The following is a 25,067-nucleotide window of genomic DNA, read 5'->3' as shown; positions in this document are numbered from 1 at the left end:
TCCAAAATTCCCATTAGGCTGGTGAGCAACTGAGACAGATAATTTATCTTCCTGGAAACAGTTTGTCAGTGGCTGACCACTGCAATTCTTTTAGGCCCCTCCCCACAGCACATGTTAACCAAATTTCCAGTTTCGCACGTCACCAAAATGTGACTTTAAACATACATATGTACCTACAATTGACAGACTAGGGAAAGGAATGATAAATCTTTATGCTACAAAAGTATTTGACAAAATTTATTATCAACATTATTTTGAAAAATTTGACTTGTTTCTAAGGTTTTTTTAAAAATGTAATCATTTTTATAAATCTTTGTAGTTGGAATTGTTTTGGAAATGGACTCATTGAGGGTGCTGTCTCCTTTTTGTGACTTTTCTTTGTAGCTATTAGCATGCTATAAATAAAATCTGAGTGTTAAGAGAGAAGATAATGTATATCAAGTGACAGAATATTTAGCTGATGAAGTATTCTATTTCATGTTGTCATGAATAACTTCGCCACTGAAGTCTTTGGATTATGGATGTATGCAACATTCGGGTTTAAATTGCTTCAAACATAAAACAGCGTTTCTCAAGCCTTTTGGAAGAGTTCCATCATAATGGGATTTTTTGTAATATCTTAAGTTCACAATGATTCAAAACAAAAAAAAAATGCATATTTCAACTTGAAATTCCTTTCTAGCTATTTGGTAACTAACATAAATAAAAATCCTTGGCTTCAAAATTTACTAAAAAAGTTTAAGTTCTCATAATGGCATATGAACACTGCATAGGTTATCAGGATGGTCAGACAATCATCTGTTACTGGTACTTCCTTAATCATGACCTGGTTCACACCATTAAGCCAAAAAGTAATCTTTACCGACCACAATAATTAATCATGCATAGTCTGAAACTAACTGATTTATTACACTATGTGAGAACTCAGTCAGTCTTCATTAGTGTTAAAACATTTTTTTTACAATTTCATTTATTATTAATAAGATTTGTAGATTGTCCAGCCCCAACAATTTTATGTAGGTTAACAAATGCTAGCATTTTTAAAAAAAAAAATGATAATGCAATTTAGATGGTCCAACAACTAATTCTCTCCCCCAGTAACGGATAAACTACCACTCCATTACCTTGACTTTAACTGCAACCCTACAACCTGAGGAAATGTAATGCTTTTAATGCTATTTTAAAGGCTGATAAGGTGGAAACATGAATCTCAAGGTGGGGGGATGCAGAGAAGGCCCACTTCCTGGCCCCTGTTACGTAACTGTATTTGATGGAACTAGAAGTAGCCAACTGTATCAGATGTTATAATATGGGCAGAAACCATATGACACACATGTCTCTTAATTAGCTATGCTCTATGCCAAATAGAGTTTTAAAAGTGACAATTGGTTCCTTAAATTGTACTCCAAATCAAACCGGAACCAGTGCAGTTCATGAAGCATGGATGTCCCTGGGTATGGTACAACCTGCCCAATTCTCATGCAGCTGTGGAACCACTGGTATTTTTCAAGTAATTATCAAAGCAACCCTTTCTTCAGCACATTGCAATAAGAAGGGCCTCCCAGTCGAAGAAAGGACACAACTGGTGAACAAGATAAGTGTGAAAGACCTTCCTGCCTATCAAGCTGCCACCTGCCTATCAAGCATTGAGGTTCAAAGGTGGAAGAACATCGCACTAGGAGTCTCAAACACCCACAACCAATATTGCTAGGGTTGAGGCTTAGTTTGTTCTTCCTCATCCAACCTTCAGAGTAAGTGCTGTAAAAGGTATTGGGGTGGGGTTTTTTTTTGTTATTTGTTTTAATCAGCAGTGGGGTGGGGAAATGAATTACACAAAATAGTAAAAAAAACAAACAGAAGAATAGATGGCCTTATATTGCTTAGCAAAGTTAGGTAAAACACAATCTAAGCCACGGGGAAAACGTACGAAGAGTAATTGTGTTAGTAGTAGTATCCGAAAAGGTGTTCTCCAATTTCTTTTGACCCTAAAATAAAAGGCTGGGTAAAACAAAAATAGGAAATGATGAAATAGTACTGTCTGCCAAGCAGTCAAATAAAGGGGGATGGTATTTATGCACATCAAATCAGCAAACAATATGAAGACACAAAGGTTACATGTTTTATAGTGCTATGTTTAGGGAGCTGCAATTGGCTATAATTCTAGATTGGAGGGTAAGCATAGTCTTTCTAGTAAAAAATTGTATGTATATTCTGAGGCTGAAAAAATATTTTAAAAGACCTACCAGTAATGCTCTGTATCTATATTACATAAAGAGGAAAATCCTGGCATCTCTGGAACAACAAACAAAATGAAATAGGTTTGGATAGTAGGAATTACGGTAATATATTTGAGGCAGCTTAGATTGCACAAAGGGCATTTATTATAGCAATAGGAATCAAGACAAGAACCCAAATTTGAAAATAAAGATTTACATTCACTCTTAAGCAATGGCAGGCAAGAATCTTTATGTCCTGAAAGTGTCCTAGGACAAATCACAATATAACCTAAAGTTTGGCTCCATACATCATTCTAAGCCTGTTGTAGGCAATCTTTAGTGTCTAAGGTATATGCTTTGGGGATGGAGGGACATTGTAAATGTAGCAATGCGTGGAGTAGTTCATACAATATGGAAAAAATGCCTAGAAGACAATACTGGCACAAGACCACTTTCATGATGTTTCCAGAAAAATATGTAGGTTAACGCTGAACTTCATTTAAGAGTTCTATCAGCGAATGAATAATAACTTCTGTCAGCTAGTAAACAATAACGGCCTTAAATAAATTATTTTTGTAGTAGCAAAAGAAAAAAAAGACTGCATTTTCACTTCAGATGAAAAAAGACTAGCAAGGATTGCTAGCGATGCATATCAAAACATTCAGTGAGAAAGTAGTTATCTAAACTTGGTATATTTTTGCAGTCAAGATCAAGTAAACCGACAACAAACCATTAACAGTAGAAGCAATATAGCTCGTAGCTCAAAGCCGATTTTTCTTTCCGGTCACCAATGAGTTTAGTTGAACATAAATATCGTTGAGATCGGAAGCAGGAAGTAGGGAAGCAAGAAAATGCTTGGTCTTCAATGGAGGTTGGCTAAGCAGTTGGCGTGGGGGGGGGGGGCGCCGGATCAAGTGCCGACACCAATTCAGTGCCTTCTGCGAGGCCGAGCAATAGATACGGCACGTTCTTATTTAGCAACCGACCTTCTCCCCAGTTTGGAAAAATTAAGGTTTTATTTCTGCATGGTAAATTACGGAAATCCCGTTAGCCTGCTTAATGAAAGGCACTATTATTTTCCCCAAGAGGTCTACTTTGATTTTTCCTCCTCCCTCCTGCATAGATCTATGAACAAAAAGTAAGCTCTGTGATTGGTTGGAGCGTCAGATGCTTCTTTGCACCCGCTTGATTGGCTACAGCGAATCAATCGCGCTCCCAATCCCGCCAATCAAGAATAAGGGTGCCAACTTTTGATTGTCGCGCAGAAGCTCGCGGCCGCTACCTTCTCTCGCCGCTTTCCTGTTAGGAACCTTTTGGTGAAGAACGGACGGAGGGGAGTCTGGTGTGCCGCTCTCGCAGGGGTTCCAGCGAAAAAGGTTCGCGCGCCGCTCCTGGTGGGGTCCGTCAGTATCCCGCGGTTCTTCGACGGGGTGGCAGTTCTGAAGCCCCCGTCCACGGTGGGTCCGCTTCTGTTTGTTTTTATCCGCATGTGGCTAAAGTGGATTTTAATATAGTATAGTACAAAGATAATCCCACTGGTCAAAGCCAGTAACAAGTTAGCCTTACTGAAGAACGGTTCTTAAATCCCGGTTCAAAATGTTTTGGGAGTGGCTGTATTACTACGACTGGCGTAATGTAAAACGAATCTAGATTTATATTGATGGTCTGCCTTCAGAATACACTTTCTCATTTTTGTTCACATCGAACTATATCTATGTATGTATCTATACATCCATCCATCCATCCATCCATCCTCAAGGTATTTCGATTTTACCGTTTCGAGTGCAGACCTAGAATTTAAAACTCCCCTTGGAGTCACGTTTAAATCTTTTTAAAATTTGATTGCTGCCTGACTTTGTGAGAGAGTATTGTTTTGGTAGAATATGAAGATATTTATTGTAAAACATTTCTGTATAAATTTTAAATGTATTTAAATAATTATATAAACACTATAGTTTTTTATTTTATTTTTGCAAACCTGATATTTTCCATGTCAATTTATGAAAAATAGTAAATGTTATACAGACAACAAAAATGATCTTTATGTTTGTGAAAGGATCAAATGGGAAACTTCTAATTCAGATATGTTTGGTGCTATCAGAACTGGGATGTAAAAATCTGAATGACTTCCAGATAGCAGCAAAGAATCGGTATTCTATATCTCTTTCCTACTATTTTGTGACTGTATGAATTTTTAATTTGTCAAACTCACAAGTAAAATTCTGATATTTTTTTATGTGCATAAAATACAAAAAAACCGCAATATGATTAGAATTAAAAATTAATATGGTAAAGTGCCATCCATATAAATAATTTGTAAATTATTTTAATGGTGTGTTGATATCTGACATTTTGGTAAATGGATCTCCACTGAATTTGTACATAATCATAGCTTGTACTCATGCAAGAAGAACTAAATATGTTACTATTTATAATATTGAGAAAGTGAATCTAAGAGACTGGATCAAAGCACCATTCCAAACCAGCCATCTTGCATCCAGAGATGGACATATCAAGTAATCCAAACATAATTCATAAGTTTCATTCCAGCATAGGAGGAATGACATGGAAGGTTTTGCAATTTTCCCCTGTGTGAGAAATTCCATGTTTTCATTTTAATCCATAGTCAAGTTTTGTCCTGATCAATAAATATATATATTGCACTGGAAAATTCAATAAACGAAGTTTCTTGTAATTTCTGGAATCGTTTTCCATTGGTTCCCACCCATTTTTTCCACTGCATGAAGTTTTTCCCCTGATTCTTTTTCATGATTCAATCACAAACATTTCGGGAAGTTTAAGAAATATGATTAAATATGTATGAATGTTAGGCTATATAGGAGAATGCACACATACAGTATTTAAGCTAGTTTATTTTTTGTAACTTTAAATCAGTCTTATTTTCCTAGTATTACATTCTGTTGTTCACAATAGAATAGCACAAGCTGCTTTACATTATGTTTATAAATTGGGTACTGGCATTAAACAGAAACTAAATGTGTTGTAAAGATTGATCTAAAATACTGTATTTTTTGGATTATAAAACGCACCTGACTATAAGAAACACCTAAATTTAGAAAGGGGGGGAAGGGCTTTGGCTTCCATGTGCCACATTTTCAGCCCTTTTGGGGGCCTTCTTTTGGCTCTTTTCCGGTCTTTTTTCTACCCATTTCCCAGGTTTTTTTCAGCCTGTTTTTGAGGCTTTTTTGGCCTGTTTTTAGGCGTTTTTAGCCTGTTTCTAGCCTTTTTTCAGCCTATTTTTAGGCTTTTGGGGGGCCCATTTTTGAGGTTTTTTTGGCTCATATTTTTTTAATCAAAAAAGCCGAAAAAATGGGCCGAAAAAAGCCATGAAAAGGGGCTGAAAAAGCCTCAAAAAGGGGCCAAAGAAACCTCAAAAGGGGCTGAAAATAGCCCCAAAAATGGACTGGAAAAAGGCCTTGAAAAGGGGCTGAAAAAAGGCCTGAAAATGTGGCATAGAGAGGCCAAAAAATGACCAGCAGGTGAGTGGGGCTTCAGCAATATTCAGTCTATAAGACGCACTGACATTTTCATTCCCTTTTGGGAAACAAAAAGGTGCGACTTAAAGTCTAAAAATGTGGTACATCTTTTTCCTTGCAGCTAAATAAATGGTTAGTGAACTCTTCTGGCATGTTCATCAATTTTAATTTGTGTCTGTCTTAATAGATTACACTATTCTTTAAATGTCTCTGCTATTGAATCTCTTACGGCAATTGCTGGAGTATTATGGTGTGGTCCCAGAACTGGTAAGCAGATATATCTGAATAACAAATATGTGTTTGCATGATTTTTTATATTAAAGGGCCTACAATACACAGTTCCATACCACTTCTCTTTCTCTTGTCTTCTGAGAATTATAGTCTATCTCTATACACATTGTTTTAAGTTTTAACGGTGCTGAAAAGTGACTTACAAACTCCTTGCACTTAATCATAGCAGTGTTCCCATGGTTACATGAACAAAATTCATGCGCTTGGAAACTGGCATGTATTTATGATGGTTGCAATGTCCCAGGTTCATGGGTTCTCCATTTGTAACTTTCTTTAGCTTCTGAAAGACAAAGTCAATGGGGGAAGCCAGATTCACTTAATGACTGCAACAAAAAAAGATAAAATTGGGCATGACTTAACAACCACCTGACTTAGTGATAGAAGGTCCCAATTGTGATGGAATGGGATTGGAGGTATATCTTTCAAGTTGATTGGCTGTTAATAGCCATGAACCGAGCATCATATATTCCTGAAGCTAAATTTACTTTAATCATGCTGCAAATGAAAACGAGAAGTGGTAAGAAATTACAACCTTAGTATACACATATTTACATAATTTCGAGGCAGCTGCCTGCTGTGTTTTACCATAAATAATTTTAAATTATAATTTTTATATCTCTTCATTTTAAATAACATATCTGTTGAAGTGTTTTTGCAGCCCAAATATGGTAGCTTTAAAGTTACAACAATGGTACCAACAGAAGTGTCCATTTGGAAGTAAGTCACTTCTTTTGTTATTATTTTTCTCCCAATTCAGGCCTTGCAAAGGTGTAAATTGTATCTAAATGGCTTTGTTCGTATGATTGGATCTCGTCTTTCTTCAAATACCTTTTCACGAATATACTTCCAAGAATTATGTATCATTTCCAGGAATTGTTTGGTGAGGTCATCAATGCTCCCCCCTCTTTTATTCCTAGGGATTATATAGATATTTGTATATTGATTGCATCCATTCTGTTTCGTATTACCTTTTCAACCGTAGATAGATTGCTTTCTTCATTTGTCATTGCTATTAATAGGGAACGAAAACATACTGACATTTACCTAGTATCTCCAATAACAGAATTCTACCCTGTTAGAGAGGGGGGAAAGTTAGTTTAATCTGTACTCACAATCTGTACCTCTGTAAGACTGGAAGTTCCTATAGGATACTATGGAAGATGGCACGGACTATAAATTACCATCCCTTTCCATTCGCAGGGCTTTCTGGTACCTTTCACAGAATAAAAGTGTCTTTTGCAAACAGAACTTGAATCTAGATTTTATAAAGCAACATTTCTTTAAAAAATTAATAATTCAAAAAATACAGGTAGTCCTTGACTTACAATAGTTCATTTAGTGACCATTCAAAGTTACAATGGTGCTTTTTTAACGACCACCACAGCATCCCCATTATCATGTGATCAACATTCAGATGCTTGTTAATTGACTCAAATTTGTGACAGTTGCAGGGTCCCAAGGTCATGCGATCGATCATCTTTTGTGATTTCTGGGGGCATGTGATCCCATTTTGTGACCTTCCAACAAGCAGTCAATGGGAAAGCCAGATTCACTTAACAACTATGTTACTAACTTAAAAACTACAATGATTCATTTAATAACTGTGGCAAGAAAGATTGTAAAATGGGGCAAAACTCACTTAACAAATGTTTAACTTAGCAACATAAATTTTGGGCTCAATTGTGGTCGTAAGTTAAAAACCACCTGTACTACAATTTAAATAATTGTAATTCATATTTTCCTTGCCATGTCAGATATAGTGAGATTTAATTGATATGTAGTTAAAATAGTTAATTAACTTTTGATTTTTTTCATTTAAAAATGTTTCCATTGAACTTCAACAAACTTCTCAATCCTTAGATATCCTGGGTTTCAGAAGGAAAAAGATATGGACCTACCCGAAGTTTTGTTCGTAGATTGGGAGCATGTCTTACATTAATTCCTTTTTCAAGACCTCACTTTCAGGTATAGGACTTATTTGTAACGGTTAAAATTAATAACTTGTCAATTTATATATTTTTCAATATTGCTATATGTAGCATGTAGCAATAGAGAAAACATATAGTGTAAATTTATCATTTGGAAAAAAAGTTGAACATGAATTAATAGAAATGCATTTTAAATAAGAGTGGCCACTGTAAAATAATTAGTAAAAGAGATTTAAATTTATATGTCATAGTCACCTAGATTTATTACAAACATATACTTGAAATATCAAAATAGATAATTGCAGTTTACAAAAGCTGAATTTCAGACAATGAATTATTAACTCCCTCTTGCTACTTTGAATAATGTTTGAATGCGTTAGTTTATATTTTGTTGTATGCTGCTGCTATTATACTTAAACTGAAAAATGTTGCAACTGTCATGATTAAAAATGAATTGGAAAACATTATATTATTTTGTCACCTTAGTATTCATTCTGGGGGAAATTAATAAGGATTTTAGTAATTGTATCCTAAATATCTTTTATCAGTTATATAGGAAATCCTATTTAGGTAGCTCCTTACCTAGAAATAGATGAGTAGAATTTTGGAAGAGCTAAAAATTGTTGAAGGATTGGTATTATTACTATTAAATAATACTAATAGTAAGCAGTATATCTTACTTCTTTTGTTTACTCTTATCAGAGGTATTTGCAGGGGACATGAGCAGGGGTAGAAATAACAAAGAACAGGTGGTCTTTGCTTAATGACCACTCATTCAGTGGCTGTTTGAATGCATTTTTGTACTTACAAGGGCAGTAGTACCAATCATGACTGAAACCCAGACATTTAGTACCCACCTTGCAAATATGATGTTGCAGTGTCCTGTGATCATGTGATCCCCACTTGCGACCTTATCTACCGGACTCCTACAAGTATGTTCCGTGGTAAAGTGTCTGTGGAGATTCTCAGTCATCCAGGTCATGGTTGTCCCAAAGGTGCTTTTTGAAGAGGCTGACCCACTTTTTGAAGTTCTGACCCACCATCCAGTCAAAGCTGAAGAAGCTTCTTGGATGAGAAGCGAAACATCTTCAAAGAAAAACCAGGAAGTCCAGTTGCCTCTTCAAAAAGCACCTTTGGTTCAGTGGTAAAGCTGGCAGGAGGTTGCAAATGGTGGCCACATGATGTCCATGCCTAACTACCTGGTGTGATTTGCTTAACAATGGTAACCAGAGATGCCAGAATTCCTATCGCTAAGAGGTGTTGTCATGTGATGTCATGATTTACAACTGCTTTACTTACCCTGTAATTCTAGTCCCAAATTAATATCTGTAAACATTGCAAAATCATAGGGCAAGCGCCTGTCCATGGACCATGAGATCATAAAATTCAGTGCTTGCATACCAACATGGTTCATTCTAATGAAACTGGGATTCTGTACTCCTCTGCTCCTTAATTGTTACTTTCCTATTGAAAAGGGATTCAAACAAATACGTATCTTTTGAACTACTGCTAGAAAGCTAATAATTAAAAACAATTGTTTTTATGTAATTGCTTGTGATGCTTTAGCTGGTCCAAAGTCTGAAGACTTCAGAGGAACAATACAGCCTCGTTAATTCTGTTCAACCGTCTCTTGCTGATGTCTTGTGGGTGGTAGATGAAGACAGAAATCCATGCACTAAATTCAGGCAAGTAAAACCAACTAGACTTTTTCAAGTGTTGTCAGGTGAAAGCCCAAAGATGACCCAATAAAATCCAATTTATTACAATCCCGTTTTTGCTTATACTTAATGGACAGAATCTTGCCAAACTAAAACTATAATCCTCTACCCTGATAGAGTTATCCTGAGGGATTCCAGGATGTGGCTTCCCTGAACCTCTTCTCTCCTTTCCCCATTCATTTTGGGATTGCACATTCTCCTAATCTGGGTTTCTCTCTGATGGAATTTACTGCCTCCCCCCGAGAGAGTTTGTGTTGCCAAGACTCCCCTTCATTGATTCTTCAGGCGCATGTTCTATCAGTGGTATATCTATCAGTTAATCACTATCTTTATTCAGTCAATGACCAGCATATGCCATAATTAAAAAAATAAAAATAGTAACATAGAACCTAACCCTATAAAATTGCAGTGCTATACGGAATTGAGAAGATTTAAATAAATAAGATAGCCAATCATAATTAACTCTTACTGCTGATTAAGTATCTATATTTTTGAAGTGGAATTGTTTTATGCATACTGTCATCGGTTTATGGATTTTGAAAAATCAGTGCAATGCAAACAACAGAAGCATTGATGCTATAAAAAGAACATTTACTATTCTGTTTGGAGTGCTATTTATAGCCAATTATTTGGAGTAAACCCTTCTGAATTCAAGCTACTTCTGTGACTATATGATTGCGTTGTAGACATTTCAGTTTAAATGTTAGGCATGGGCGAATTTGCTTTATCCCAAATGTCTTGGCTTTTTGAATGCATACATTTATTTACACAGTGGTATCCTGATATTTTCTAGATTTGAGGAATGGAGAGGGGTTGCCACTCCATCTGTACTTTCTTCGCCAATTTCTTCAAAAGAAAAAAGTGAAAAAACAACTGTTGCGGGTGAAGATGCATTCCAAAAAATTCATGTTCTTGAAAATGAATTAGCACATCTTCGTAAACAGATTGCTGCAATTTTGGCAGCAGATAGGGCAGTAAATGATCAATCCCGTAAGTCTGTCTCTCTGGATCCAAATGAATGTGTTTCTATGTGTTTCTCTTGTTCCTAATGATACTAAGTCGTATTGCCATCTGACGGCAACTTTTGTGTGGAAAAATGTCTTGCTTATAATTGCTTCGGGTTATGTTTGTATCTAAGATTTACTCATTTTACCAGCAACAGTAAGAGAAGATGAACCCAGATTTTTTCTAAACCTAAACATCTAATTAACTTACTGGCTAGGGGGGATGGTGGGATTTTGAGCTTGAATCTAAAGAATGGCACATTTATTTCTACTTATTTTTAAGAGATTTGAATGAGTTTCTTAAATTGCAATGTGTCGCTTGACATATTTCTTTTGAAACTGAGGAAATGTTTTTACACAGATGGCATGGAAATTTCAGAGGAAAAAAATGATTTCTCAAATTTTGTATTCTTTCTATCTATCATCTATCTATCTATCATCTATCTATCATCTATCTATCTACAGTGTGTGTGTGTGTGTGTGTGTGTGTGTGTGTGTGTGTGTTCCAGCATAACTCTGGAACGCCTTGAGCAATTTCAACCAAACTTGGTACACAAATGACTTACTCTCTGGAAAAAAAATATTGTGGGGGTAAGACACCCCAACACCCCTTGGGGTGTGTGTTTTAAAATGGCTTCTACTGTACAGTGCAGTGGAGTTGCCATGATAACGGCTTCACAGTACTTCACAAGGGGATTCTCTCTGGTAAGGGGGAAAGTTCAACATTAGAAATTATGCTTCTGGGGGCACCGGGAAAACATTTTTAACTAATTTAATTGTCGCTGAAATCAGGGCTCAGAGAGAAGTTGCTTTTGTAGGCTTCACAGTACTCCACAAAGGGGCTCCTCTGGTAAGGGGGAAAATCCAACGTTAGAAATTACGTTTGATCAGGACATTTTCCCCTTATAAATAAATACCTGGACAACGCCAGGTTATCAGCTGCTTATTAATAAGAATGTTAAATAAATATAGCCCAGGGTGAGAGATGGGATCAAAATTATCTAATGATAATACAATACAATACAATAGTAGAGTTGGAAGGGACCTTGGAGGTCTTCTAGTCCAACCCCCTGCCTAGGCAGGAAACCCTATACCGTTCCAGACAAATGGCTATCCAACATCTTCTTAAAGACTTCCAGTGTTGGGGCATTCACAACTTCTGGAGGCAAGCTGTTCCACTGATTAATTGTTCTGTCAGGAAATTTCTCCTCAGTTCTAAGTTGCTTCTCTCCTTGATTAGTTTCCACCCATTGCTTCTTGTTCTACCCTCAGGTGCCTTGGAGAATAGTTTGACTCCCTCTTCTTTGTGGCAACCTCTGAGATATTGGAATAATGCTATCATGTCTCCCCTAGTCCTTCTTTCTCTTAAGCTAAACATACCCAGTTCCTGCAACCGTTCTTCATATGTTTTAGTCTCCAGTCCCCTAATCATCTTTGTTGCTCTTCTCTGCACTCTTTCTAGAGTCTCCACATCTTTTTTACATCGTGGCGACCAGAACTGAATGCAGTATTCCAAGTGTGGCCTTACCAAGGCATTATAAAGTGGTATTAACACTTCACGTGATCTTGAATGTGATTCTTGTGATTAATTAGTATGAGGGCCAGTCTAGTGTGGTCTTGCTTTCCTTTCTTTTGATTTCATTAGCTCCTTTCTGATTCTCCATGCTTTCCGGCTTTCAAATGTAGCACTTCTAAAATAAGCAGTCACTATCTGCTATTTACATTTATCCATCAATGCTGCAGGTGCCTATTTTAATATTATTTCTCTCTTCAATTTTAAATAGGTTCAGATATTGGGATTTCATCAAACACTCCTAATGGTTTTCTGCAGCCAGGAATGTTTTCTACCCCAGCTCCTACTTCTCTTTGTAATGTAATCATACCTCCACCTCCACCACTCCCACCTTCGTTTGGGTTAAAATCTGATTTTGATTCCCACAATTCGGCAGTTCAACTTATTAAACAACGTCGGGCTATAAAGACTGAAAAAATTAAAGATAAGGCTGAACTTCAGAAGGTTAAAGCTATTCCTGATATGATGGATGTTCTCAAGGATATAACGAATGTTAAACTCAGAGCTATTGAGAAGTAAGTTGAACAAAATGTGATTTTTTTTTAAAGTGGTGTTACAAACTTATAAAATTGTACATGGCTCGGTTCTTAGTTATCTGTACTCTCCCATGAGAATCAGCCTAACCAAGAAAAATAGTGTGTGTCACTTTAAAGGGAGGAAGGCGCCCGAGACTCTGTCACTGCCTTTCATTGTCTGTCCTGGTCCTTAGGAAGGGCAATTGGTTCTCACCCTGACTACTTCCCAGGTTGTTTAGGCCACAATTCTGCCTTGGTTTCATTACAGCTTGGTTTGGTTAATTTGATTTTGTTCCATGTTTTCATTAGTTTGTGGGCCTTTCATTTTTATGCCTTTGATTATTGTAATTTGTTCTTGTCTATTGTCCTCGTACATTGTACAGGTGTCCTTAGGGAATAAGTAGTTTACAAAAGTAATAAATATATTTCAGTCTTGCAAAGAATATTCCTTTCTGGAATTGAAAGAGTTAGGAGTTCTTGCTTTCAAACTGTATAGCCCCCGATTTATGACTTGTTGCTTAATGGTTGTTTGAAGTTACTACAAACTTGAAAAAAGCTGCTTAAAATCTGGCCTTGAAATTACAACTACTGCACCAACCTTAAGTTCATGTAATTGGAACTTGGCAACCAGCTTATATTTATGACAGGCATTATGTCCTCAACGTGCGACCGGTCCCAAGTCCACAACTTGTGACCGGCCGCAATTCCTTGACATACGAATGACAGCCCGACTGTCAGCCCAGCAACCAGAAGCTTGCGCCTATTGGTTAAGACGCAGTGGGCTGAGAGCAGGATTTCTGCTGTCTTCCTATTGGCTGCCCTGCTTGACAGCTTGAGTATAAATAGCTGTCAAGCAGGGCATGGTGCTGAATTGTAAATAGTTGTGCTCTGTTCCGTTCCTGTTAATAAATTGTTCGTTCCAGTTACCTCAGCTGTACGAGTCTTGTCTTTCGCCACAGAATCTAACAACTGGTAGCAGTGTCTTGCAATCACACACTCACTTTGTGACCTTTTTTGCCATTTTCTAGCATAAAGCCCCTATTAGATGAGTTAGATTTGGACATACAACCACATGATTTATTTAACAAACAAGTGATTCACTTCACAACCAGTGTAAAACCGACTCCAGTCACATGGTAACTCATGACTGCAATGACTTATGATAAAAATTCGAGGGTCAGCTGTGGTTGTAAGATGAGGAGTGCCTGTAAGAATAAAAAGTAGCCAAGCACAGTTTAAACATCAGAAGACTGACTGCTCTATAGCTGCCTGAAAAATAACATGTATACTATTGCTACAGTTCATAGTGCAATCAAAAGTCCTTTAGAAAGGAGGATGCTGTATAAATTAGAACAAAAGCGGATTAGAAAATATAACCCATGTTTTAATTTTTCAACAGCAATGTCTTGCGTTAGAAATTGCAACTATTCTGCTTTTCTTTCTCCAGATCTCCAGGGGGTACACCTCTACCCAAAAGGAATAAAATAAAGCCATCTCAGTGGGACCCAGCAGCTTTAATAGCAGAAGCTCTTAAAGAGAAATTTGCATCACAAAGCGATGATTCATTTGACAAAGAGAACAGTTCTTATGGTGCCTCACCATTTTCTAGTCCAGATACTCCAATGGTATGCATATACTTTATGTGTGTGTGTGTGTGTCTATATATATCTAAATATATCTACACACACACACACATACGTGTGTATGTGTGTGTGTGTATCTTTTCTTAGTGTTTGTTTTCATTTGAATTAAGATTCATAATCATATACTGTAGAGAAAAAATATTCTGGGGATGAAAAATCGAGATAAATATTATATAGCTAATCCGAGGATAGAATTTAATGACCACAGCTGTAATTCTATTCTTATTGTATTCCATGAAACATTGAATATATGGGAGGGTTCACAGCTCTTGAGTGATTTGGAATGATAGTTCAGAGTCTAGAATTATTGTACTTTCTCACAGTGCTCTGAATAGGAGAGTTGGATTTCCCCCCGTCTTTAGTCCTTTTTGTGATGCTTGATGACGGATGCTTTTTATATGCTCTGTAAAGTTTAATACAGATGGTCCATCATTTAGTGACCACAATTGGGACCGTCAACTTTTTCGCTCAGCAAAGTGGTTGCTATGTGGAAAATCACATGACTTCCACTTCTTTCCAGCTTAAAGCTTCCAATACTACCATGTTTTCCGAAAAATAAGACCTCCCCAGATAATAAGCCCAACCGGGCTTTTGAGCACATGCGCTAAAATAAGCCCTCCACGAAAATATTGCAACACAGTAGCAGCCATGAGGTGACCATGCTCACTACCGCAAATGCACTCTGGCAGTTAACCTTCCAGCTCCCCCCCCCCCCCCACTCCCCAGCACTTTAGAAGATATTGAGTTCATTTCTTTGTTGATGCCTGTGATTAGCTGATGGTTCCTCAGGACTTTATTTTGTCTTTTGGGTTAGACGCCATCACAATGCTTGTGTTAACCAGCCCTATCTTTATCAGTGCTATCACTCATTGTATAAAAACTGTGATGAATTGAAGTAAACTAATAAGCTGAGATTCGGTCAGGCCAATTGAAGGTGTTCATCAGAAGACACACTAATAGGCCAGAGATATTGCTTATTCTGAAAGGAACTGAATTCTTCTGAAAAAATGGTTTTACAATTTCTGCATCAATTGTTTTTTTTAGGCTATAGATTTGATGCGCTATTAAGCGAACCTTTGCTCTTTTTTAGCTGGTATCCATGTAGCACTTGTTCTAGACTCAGGAAAAACTTTCCACTCTGATCCTTGTCTTAATCATTTCCTATCTAGACCACTGTTGTGGATTCTTCATGGTTCTGCCAACGAAGTTGTAAATAATGTAAACTAAGGTAACAACTCAATTGCTGACAATATTAAGTAAATCACACACCCATTCCATTGGCTTCCATTCTGTTTCAATACGTGGGAAAGATGCTAGTAGAGGTTTTTCTTTGACTTGAATTATATTGCCCGCTTTTAAAAATGAATTATCTTACTTTAGATTTATTATATTTTATTTCTTTTAATTTGTATGTCACCTTGAATCAAAAAAGCAGTACGATTATGAATAAAATGTTTTTGATTACAGGTTGACTGTCGCATTTTGAAGCCAAGCACGAAGCAGCGACTTAACAAAACTGAGGAACCAATAAATGTATCATCTTCAAAAGCAAAACTTCATATGTAGTCACAATGTTGATCTTGTAAAGCCAGTATGACTACAAGGGAAGAACCTTGATTGTTGGGGCTAATATGCTGACTCTGTAAACCGCTTAGAGAGGACTGTAAAGCGGTATATAAGTCCAACTGCTATTGTTACTAGGACTACTTTGCTTTGATTCTATTGTACAGAGACTTATAAATCTAATAGTTCTGAATTGTGCTAACGGAGTGTTGACATGAATTTTTTAATTGCATTTTTTATCAGCTATAATTCTCTGCAGTTTTTTATATCAGTTTTATGATATTGGTTGCAAAGTGTTAGTAAATATGTAAAAAGATGGTAATATGGAAACAAAATATCAATAGAGGGGAAAGTTACATTTTAACCCAGTTTAAACAAACATACTATATTATTAAAAAATGACACCTTCCTAAAAAGAATGTTATTTCCTTGATATATGGAAAGAGTCATTTTAAGTTTCTGTAACTGATGCTTATAGCATTTGTTTCCTTTTGTATACAAGTTGTGAACTCTCTGCCGGTTGCAAATGGAGTGGAAGATTATGAAGAAACATTGGGAAATATATTTATACTTGACATTTATGATGCAAAAGTTACTAATGTGACTTCTTAGTATCCCTGTAAATTTATCTTCTAAAATAGCTTTTTAAATGTCTGTGCAAGACTGTTATACTTCTTCATAGTTTAAATGTATCAGGTTTCACAGCTCTTGTGTGTTTGTCAAAGTTTATGCAGGGTCATAAGCTCTCATTAATAATTAGTCCCTTGTCTTGTAATGCCCAGATGCTAAACATAGGGGAGTCATCTAAAATTAGTTTACACATCTCCACAAATAGCTAAATCAGCTTTGTCTGAGCTGGTTCCAGAAGCATTAGGCAGCATTGGCTACGAATCCCAAGACTTAAACGTTGCCTATTGCAGATGTATATTTACCATTGCTACTGGTATGCTCTGATTTTTACAGTTGTTTGAAACTCTTCTGTATACAATATGGCATTGTATTGTTCTCAGCAGTGATCTTTTTAACTGGATAACTTTGATAACAAGAATAAATCTAGCAGAAGATAATTGGTTTCCTTATCAAATATGTAGGTGCTTCTTTATGGCAGTGTATTGACTCATACTTCACTGTTGTATGTTGTTACAGGATTCTTTCTTGGGTGGAAAATAGTTCTGCATTGATATTTGCAGAGATGTACAATGAAAGGTTAGCAATTATTTGTAATTTGCATTGGATGTTTCAACATTGATGTCAGGTTATTATTAAATAATGTGCTAAAATGTAATCAGCACTGAGCTAATATATTTAGATGCCTTCCTTAGTAGTTCAGTGCTTAATTTAAAGTTGCTTGTATGTAGCGTTTTTATTTTTAAAAGTAGGCTGTGCCAAATGGTTACCCTTGGGAGAAGAAAATATCTGAAATAGGTATGATTTAGAAATTTATTCTGCTTAGTAGGCTGGTTCTTATTTTCCAGAATATAACACATATTTCAAATCTTCTACCTATAGAAAAACCTGAATGCTGTTTCTTTCAGAAAAAGACAATGTCTATTTTTTCTTTTAAAAAAAACCCAGAAGAATTATTGTTCTTATTTGTGTTTAGTTGTATGTGTTCTGTCACTGATTTTTTTTCTCACTGCATTATAATGATTTTCAAGACAACATTCCAAGTTGCGTATTGCAGTTTTGCATATATTGTGCTTCAAATCTTAATAGCAGAACACAGGAGAAATGTCTGCTGTGATCTAAACTCAGAATTTAATTTTGTCTAAGGGCTCAACTGTTGCAACATTCCATATTCAGGGAATGGATTCATAACTGTAAATATAATAAGGATGGGTTTTTGGTAGGATTCTGGCTTTGATGGTTTTTATGAATAACCTTTTTTATGATTTTGGCTTAAACTTATGCATAATGAACAGGATACAGGATATATTCACATCACTCACCTGAAGCATTTATTTCTTTTAGGCACCTTTTCAGAGTCTTTACAACAAGTATCTATGGGGATTCTCAGTCATCCAGGTCATGGTTGTCCCAAAGGTGTTTTTTTCAAGAAGCAACTGGACTTTCTGGGTTTTCTTTGAAGAAGTTTTGCTTCTTATCCAAGAAGCTTCTTCAGCTGGTTCTTCACAGCTTCTTCAGAGCTGCCTCTTTAGAACAAGTAGCACATTTCCAGAAATATGTTAGCTCATGCAAATAACCACTAGAGGGTAGTAACACACTATCTTCAAACAGTTGTGTCCTCTGTAGAGACCCCTTCTCAAAGCTGTTCATTCCCAGTTTGTAGGCCTACATAGGTGTGCAGCTAATTTGGTTATATACAGTTAGTAAATAAGAGTTGTGGTGGACTCTTCCGCCTTAATATTAGTCTCTCATTTCACACACACACACACACACCCCCAAGTCCTGATTGATGCTTTTGCTCCATCTAAATATCCGGAAGTGGCTGCTGGTGCAATTTGCTTTGGATCAAAACTAACTTTCTATTTGTTCCTAACTGTATTGTGAGTCAATTTTTTCTGCCTAACTTCTTTGCTCAGAATGCTTCCTGTCCTATCTCTATTCACTTTACTATTTTGCCTATGAACACAAGTATCTATGGAATGAAATCTGGGCCATCCTGGTGCATAATTAGCCTCTGCTAGGTATGCTATATGGAAAAAAATATAGTTTGATACGCATATTAGTCCATAGGACCAAAGTAAATAACAATAACAGGACACCTGGAATAGAAGTACATATGATTCATACACATAATTATACAGGTAGTCCCTGACTTACGACAATTGAGCCCATAATTTCTGTTGCTAAGTGAAACATTTGTTGTGAGTCCCGTCCTCCCCCCCAATTTATGACTTTTCTTGCACATTTAAGTGAATCACTGCAGTTGATAAGTAACAAATTGATAAGTGAATCTAATTTCCTCATTGACCTTGCTTGTCAGATTATTGCAAAAGCGGACCAATCCCATGACCTCAGGACACTGTGATTGTCATAAATATGAACCAGTTGCAAAGCATGTGGATTTTGATAATGTGACCATGGAGATGTTGCAGTGGTCGAAAAACAGTCATAACTCACTTTTTTTCAATGCCATTGTAACTTGGATCGGTCATTAAATGAGCTGTTGTAAGTTGAGGACTACCTGTTATAGGAAAGAGTGAAAAATTACATCTCTAATTTGAAATTTACTCATAGGTGTAAAGCGCTCCAGAAGCCTTGAAATTGTAATTCTTCACCGCTATAGGACCATGGTGGAATGCAATTGTGTAGAAAGATTTCCCATGGCAATTTATTACATTCAGCCTTCTGCTAGAAGGCAAGCTATACTTGCACAAACAGCATTTGGAAGGAATAAAAATTCTATATCTTGAAATACCAAGTTTAGGAAAGCAGAAAGCAAGGGATGTTTTAAATGTAACATGCAAATGTAACATATGCACATTGCTGGGGTTCTTATATGGTTTTTTATCTTGTTATTTCTTGAATGGTATTGTTCAGTGTTTAAATTAACTTGTCACATGTTTGAGATGGGCAGCTATATAAAATGGAACAATAAATTACTTGATTTGACATAAATAGTACTTATATTTAAAAAGTCTCAAATATCCCTTTAGTTCTTAGCATCACTGCTAAGCAACCATAGCATTTCGCACAAGCCCGAACTTGGCTATAATACTAAGCCTTAAGGTGGTTTTCCCAATGTGTGTGCATATTTGCTTTAATACACCTGAACCTACCTAGACCAACTAATTTGATTACATTATGTTCCACAAAGCATGTCCCTAAAATTGTGATACGTTGATAATGGCAAATTGGCACAGGGTAATTATAATTTATTATTGTCCTGACTTAATTCTAGTTTGCTTTGAGTTTCTATTCCTGCCATTCATAGGACTACAGCAAAAACAAAGCAAGCAACCAGAATCATGCTTATAGATTAACATGGTTTTTCTCTAGAGTCCCCTAGTTACCCTTCCTTTTCCTATTTATCTCCTGGTTGACAAAACCTCCCTTGCCTGCCAGCTTGCCTAGTTTTGTAGCAGCCTCGCAAAGTGAGAAAAGTCTTAAAAGGCTATTTACTTAATAAGTGTTAACTTTTTTTTTAAAAAAAAAGTACTTGTACTTTATTTTGCACTTGTTATATATTAGCCACCCGTATTTGTATTCATCCACTTTCATTCGTTGCTTACAAATTCTCAACTCTATCGTTATTTTATAATACATGCAGTATTTTTAAGCCCGTTACATGAAGCTTAGGTTTATCTGTCTCCTGACACACCCCACTCTCCCTTCCATATAACAAACTGGGCAGGAACAGGCTCTTAGAAATGTCATGCTTTTTGTGTGTGTCAAACATTCAGTTGTAGCAATTGGCCTCACAGCTACTAACTTTCCATCAATATTTGCTTAATTTAAAATTTCTCCATTCAGCTCTGCTGTCTTGAAGTATTGGCTAAGCATTGCATTCATTGTCATGCATGGCCATCGTAGACCGCTTTTATTACATTCACTGACCAACCTTTCTTTCTATATGTGCACAAAAGGATTCCATAATTCCCACTTATTCATTTTATTATACTTTCTTTAAATCAAATATCAAAAACTCAAAGCATTAAGGACAAGTTAATTAGGCCAAAGACTACAATAATAATATTAAAGTCTCCAGTGAGTAAAAAAATGAAGACTATTACGGGGTATTATTAACCATAGTTTTTTTAAAAAGTACTTTTACTTCTGTAGCAGCATTAACTAAAGCACCAATTTTGGGTTTGTTGCCAAATAACAAAATCATTAAATCCAATTATGTGAAATTTGGCAACCACTTGTAAGAGGCAACCATGCCTAATAATTATGTTCAGTTCTGGATAACAGCTACCAATATTAGCTGTTCCCTTTAAAGGAGAAAAGCCTCATTTTATTATTTTGGTATTATTTTCTCAGGAGAAGCTATAATTTTTGCAAATTTATCTCAGTTTCGAATTGCATTTGATGGAAAGCAGGCTAAAAAAATGATTTGAAAATATTGCGTGACAGGAAGAAGCCTTGTCTTGTTTTCCAGGTACGGTATATTGAAAGAGAAATCTTGGAAGCTTGGAATTTCAAATAAAGGTTACGAGTTCTTATTACATTTTGGCCTGCCAGTGTGTTGGGGCTGCTTATTTTGGGATGTATTCTACTTGCCTATATGGATTTATCTGCTTCAGCAAAACCTTTTTGGACATAAGGTTTTATCACTAATGGCCAAAAAAGGAAAGAGCCAAGTTACAATTTGAGCCAACCTGTTTATCCCTCACATCTCTAATAATATATTTAGTTATAAGATTTTTATCCTGTTTTTATTACTTTATAAAGTAATAAGTAAATAAAAGAAACTGAGATAAATCTGAAAAATTATTAAAAATTTAAGTGACTCAAAGCAGCAAACATACATGATACGCCTTCCTTCTCTTATTTTCCGCACAGTAACATTTATATGAGGTGGATTGGATATTAAAAAAAAGTAATTGGCCCAAAGTCACCCAACTAGCTTTCATGCCTAACAAAGACTAGAACTCACAGCCTCCTGGTTTTAGATCAGCACCTTAACCAAACTGGCTGGCTGGTCCTTCAAATATAAAGAGTGTGAAGATGTTTATGTAAGATCCCTGGGGTTTAAAGAGTTTTTAAAGAGAAGGCTGCATTAAAAGAACTGAGAAGCTAAAAGTTACTTTTGTTGTGGCCCGCCAGCAGAGCTGGCAGCAGATTCGGACAGTGAGGAGGTTGGGGAGAAACATGGGCCAGGAGGCTGGGGAAGGCTCTGATGAGTGCTCTGCATTGGAAGCCGAGATGGGACCAGGGCTGTCCAACAGTTATCAGCTGCCTTCAGAGTCAGATATCTGGGGCACAAGAACAGCTGGAGCCTGTTCCCGATGTGCTCATGTGCAGAGCTGCCAGGAGAAGGGAACAGCTAAGGAACAAGGGCCAACTTGGGAGTAAGGTCACAGGTGGACGGTGAATGGCCCCTCCCATAGGGAACGAAAAGAGCGAAAGGGAAGGGGTGCTTGCAGGAGACTTGCATTCTTGCCAAATATTGTGGTGTCTGAAAGATATCGGCCTGGCCACTCTCCAAGCCTGATAAAAGTCAATAATTGTGAACTATCTTGAAAGGCTGTGGGCTGGGACTTTGCTGGAGAGGAATTCACTGTAAATTAAATAAAGGTTTTATTGGGAAGAGGACTCGGCTTCGTGCTGCTGGGGAAGCTTAGGTCAGAACAACTTTTCTATTACCGATTTCCTTTTGGCACATCTTCATAATTGATGCTTCCTGATGATGGGACTGTGTTGCAAATATTAAGATTTACAGTGGCTTACAATACACTGCATTAAGAGTAAGAAATTAACATATTCCAAATAATATCAACATAATACATAAGCAAAACTCTAATTAGTTCTGCTATGGATATTAATAGATAAAAGTGCCAATGACATGCAATCATTCTCTTTAGGCCATTCAGAAAAGTTAACTCTTGGGACTTCCGAGGCAGCATGGCAGGCAGATAGCTTTTTGTGGAGCTGGTGAAGATGTTTGAAATAGGAGCAGGTGAAGGGATCGGCTCCTTGGAACTTGAACCAAGGAGAAAAGAAAACCCATGTTTTAGCTCTATACAGATTCTCCCTCCAAAGAGATTGTTAATGTCCAGTGGGTTTGAGAAGTCTGGTGAAATATTTGCCTAAGACACCCTTGGGGCTTTTTAAGGAGACATCGTGTTTGCTTACTTCCTCTCAATTACTTTTGTAAGCTACTTATTGCTGATTTCTTTGGAGTCAAAGTTTTGAAAAACAAGTTATATTACACTGAAAGACTTTCTTTCCATCCTGGGTGAAAGAAGCTCTGAGTAAGTTTAAGGATTAACAAGAGAGATTTTAATTTTTAGAAAACAGAAGAAGTGAGACTAGAATATTGATTTCGGAAAGTCAAGGGGCTAAATGAACTTGAAATAATATTTCTGGTGGGGTATTTAAGATTTATAAAATAGTATGTGAAGTTTTTGAAATTAATGGTAACAAATCTTCTGATGGGAAAATTTTGCTGACTGGAAAATAAATAGATGATAAGCAGGGATATGAAAGCTGGCTACAGGGAACCAGGAACTACAAAGGATTACTGCACTGTTAAAAGAGGACAAGCCCTTCAAAATAATGGAACAATAATACTATTAGACCGTAGAACAAATTAAGGCTGTTCGGGAACAATTCATTCAGAAAGTACTTATAATATTGTGTGGCACTATAGAGAGAAAATAGAAGAACAATATAATTTATCAGATAAAACAACCTGATTTAAATATTGATTTGGAGTTTTAAAATAATTGAACTATAAAAATGATATGGAAAAAGATGTTAGGATGTTGAAAATGGCTTTAAAAATGCCAGAATTTGAGCAATAGGGAAAATGACAACAAAATGGATTTACAAATGAAACCAGTTTATGTTTTGATGATTAAAAGCGGCATATAAACAACAAATCAGAAGAGTGACTTGGAAAGCCTCCTTACTGTGGATTTACAAGAGGGATGTGGAGAACCAAGAAAACTCTTGAGAAGAGACAAACAGCTCAAACTGTTCCAGGAAAAAGACAAAAGAGAAACTGATAAGAAATCAGCTTCTTAGACCTAACTAGAAGGGATCAAGCTTTGTAAAAATGAAAAGAAGACTTATAAAGTGATTCTGTTAAGATAATGGTTTGTATGTATGTATGTATGTATGTATGTATGTATGTATGTATGTATGTATGTATGTATGTATGGTTTCTGGTAGCTATTAATGGGACTCCTTTTGACCAGGATTGTATGGTTATGCTTTGAAGACTTGTTTGCAAATGGAAAGATATTTCTTTTGCGTTATTTCTTAGAGAAAATGACAAGCTTAGATTGTAAAATTAAGTTTTTTGGTTAAGAACAAATTATGAGAAATTGATTGATACATTTTTTGAAATTGGATTATTGATAAGGGATTATTGATGGGAAGAAGATATTTTTTTTCTTTTACTTAAGTATTAGATAAGGTGTTGTTAGCCAAATTGTTTATATGCGACTGGAGGAAAAGTAATCTTATATATCTTCTCTCATTTTTCTGCTTTTAAAAAATATTTCCCTTTTCTTCTTTTTTATATTAATACAGTATAAATACAATTTCTATTTGCATTTTTTAAGCTTTCTTTTGAAAACTTCAATAACTGTTTTTTTTTTAAAAAATCATTCTTCACTAACTTGGAAGACCTTCACTGAAGGACTCCATTTGGCTTTTAGGAGCAAATTTATCCAGGAGCAGAAGAGCAGCAGTTTAGTGCTTCCTATAATATAAATAGGAACGCTGTGGTTCAGTGGCTAAGACACTGAGCTTGTCGATCAGAAAGGTCGGCAGTTCAGCAGTTCGAATCCCTAGTGCCACGTAATGGAGTGAGCTCCCATTACTTGTCCCATCTTCTGCCAACCTAGCAGTTCGAAAGCATGTAAAAATGCAAATAGAAAAATAGGGACCACCTTTGGTGGGAAGGTAACAGCATTCTGTGTGCCGTCAGCGTTTAGTCATGCTGGCTACATGACCAATTTCATGCTCATCCCCATTTCAAAGTCCAAGAGCCAGCGCTGCCCGAAGACATCTCCATGGTCATGTAGCCAGCATGACTAAATGCTGAAGGTACACAGAACACTGTTACCTTCCCACCAAAGGTGGTCCCTATTTTTCTATTTGCGCTAGGTTGGCAGAAGCTGGGACAAGTAATGGGAGCTCACTCTGTTGTGCTGTGCTAGGGATTCAAATGAGCTGCCCCCGGAGCTTCGCATAATCCCTGACCTCCGGTCCTTCCGACGTGCCCTAAAAAGTTGGCTTTTCCAGCAAGCCGGCCTGGCCTGTTAATTTTATTTAATTTAAAAAATGTGAGTGTTATATAAATTGGATTTGTTTTTTGGACTGTTTCTAATTTCCTTTTAACTTTTGTACTAGAGTCAGCCCATGGTGATAAAATAATATATCCAGTTCTTAAAGGATGAAAAGGCATTTTGCAAAGTATCATTCACAAAGTTTATGAGAGCAGCAACCATTAGACAAAAGGGGGGGAGGAGACACTTTCA

At 36.5% G+C, this 25,067-nt stretch overlaps 1 protein-coding gene across 1 annotated transcript; it reads left to right on the top strand.

Moving 5' to 3' along the window:
• Nucleotides 1-3,454: 3,454 nt before the first annotated feature.
• MTFR2 (mitochondrial fission regulator 2) lies at nucleotides 3,455-18,098 on the top strand. The gene is made up of 9 exons (XM_081945558.1): nucleotides 3,455-3,673; nucleotides 5,901-5,980; nucleotides 6,762-6,884; nucleotides 7,865-7,969; nucleotides 9,499-9,617; nucleotides 10,444-10,640; nucleotides 12,439-12,742; nucleotides 14,190-14,367; nucleotides 15,853-18,098. Exons 2-9 carry the CDS (start codon nucleotides 5,918-5,920, stop codon nucleotides 15,949-15,951), a joined length of 1,188 nt encoding a protein of 395 aa, XP_081801684.1. The 5' UTR covers nucleotides 3,455-3,673; nucleotides 5,901-5,917; the 3' UTR covers nucleotides 15,952-18,098.
• The last annotated feature ends 6,969 nt before the right edge of the window (nucleotides 18,099-25,067 follow it).

The sequence above is a fragment of the Natrix helvetica genome (assembly GCF_964273705.1).
Source record: "Natrix helvetica genome assembly, chromosome: 2".
Classification (NCBI taxonomy): domain Eukaryota; kingdom Metazoa; phylum Chordata; class Lepidosauria; order Squamata; family Natricidae; genus Natrix; species Natrix helvetica.
The sequence above is the reverse complement of the archived record's forward strand: the minus strand, read 5'-3'. Positions and strand labels throughout refer to the sequence as shown.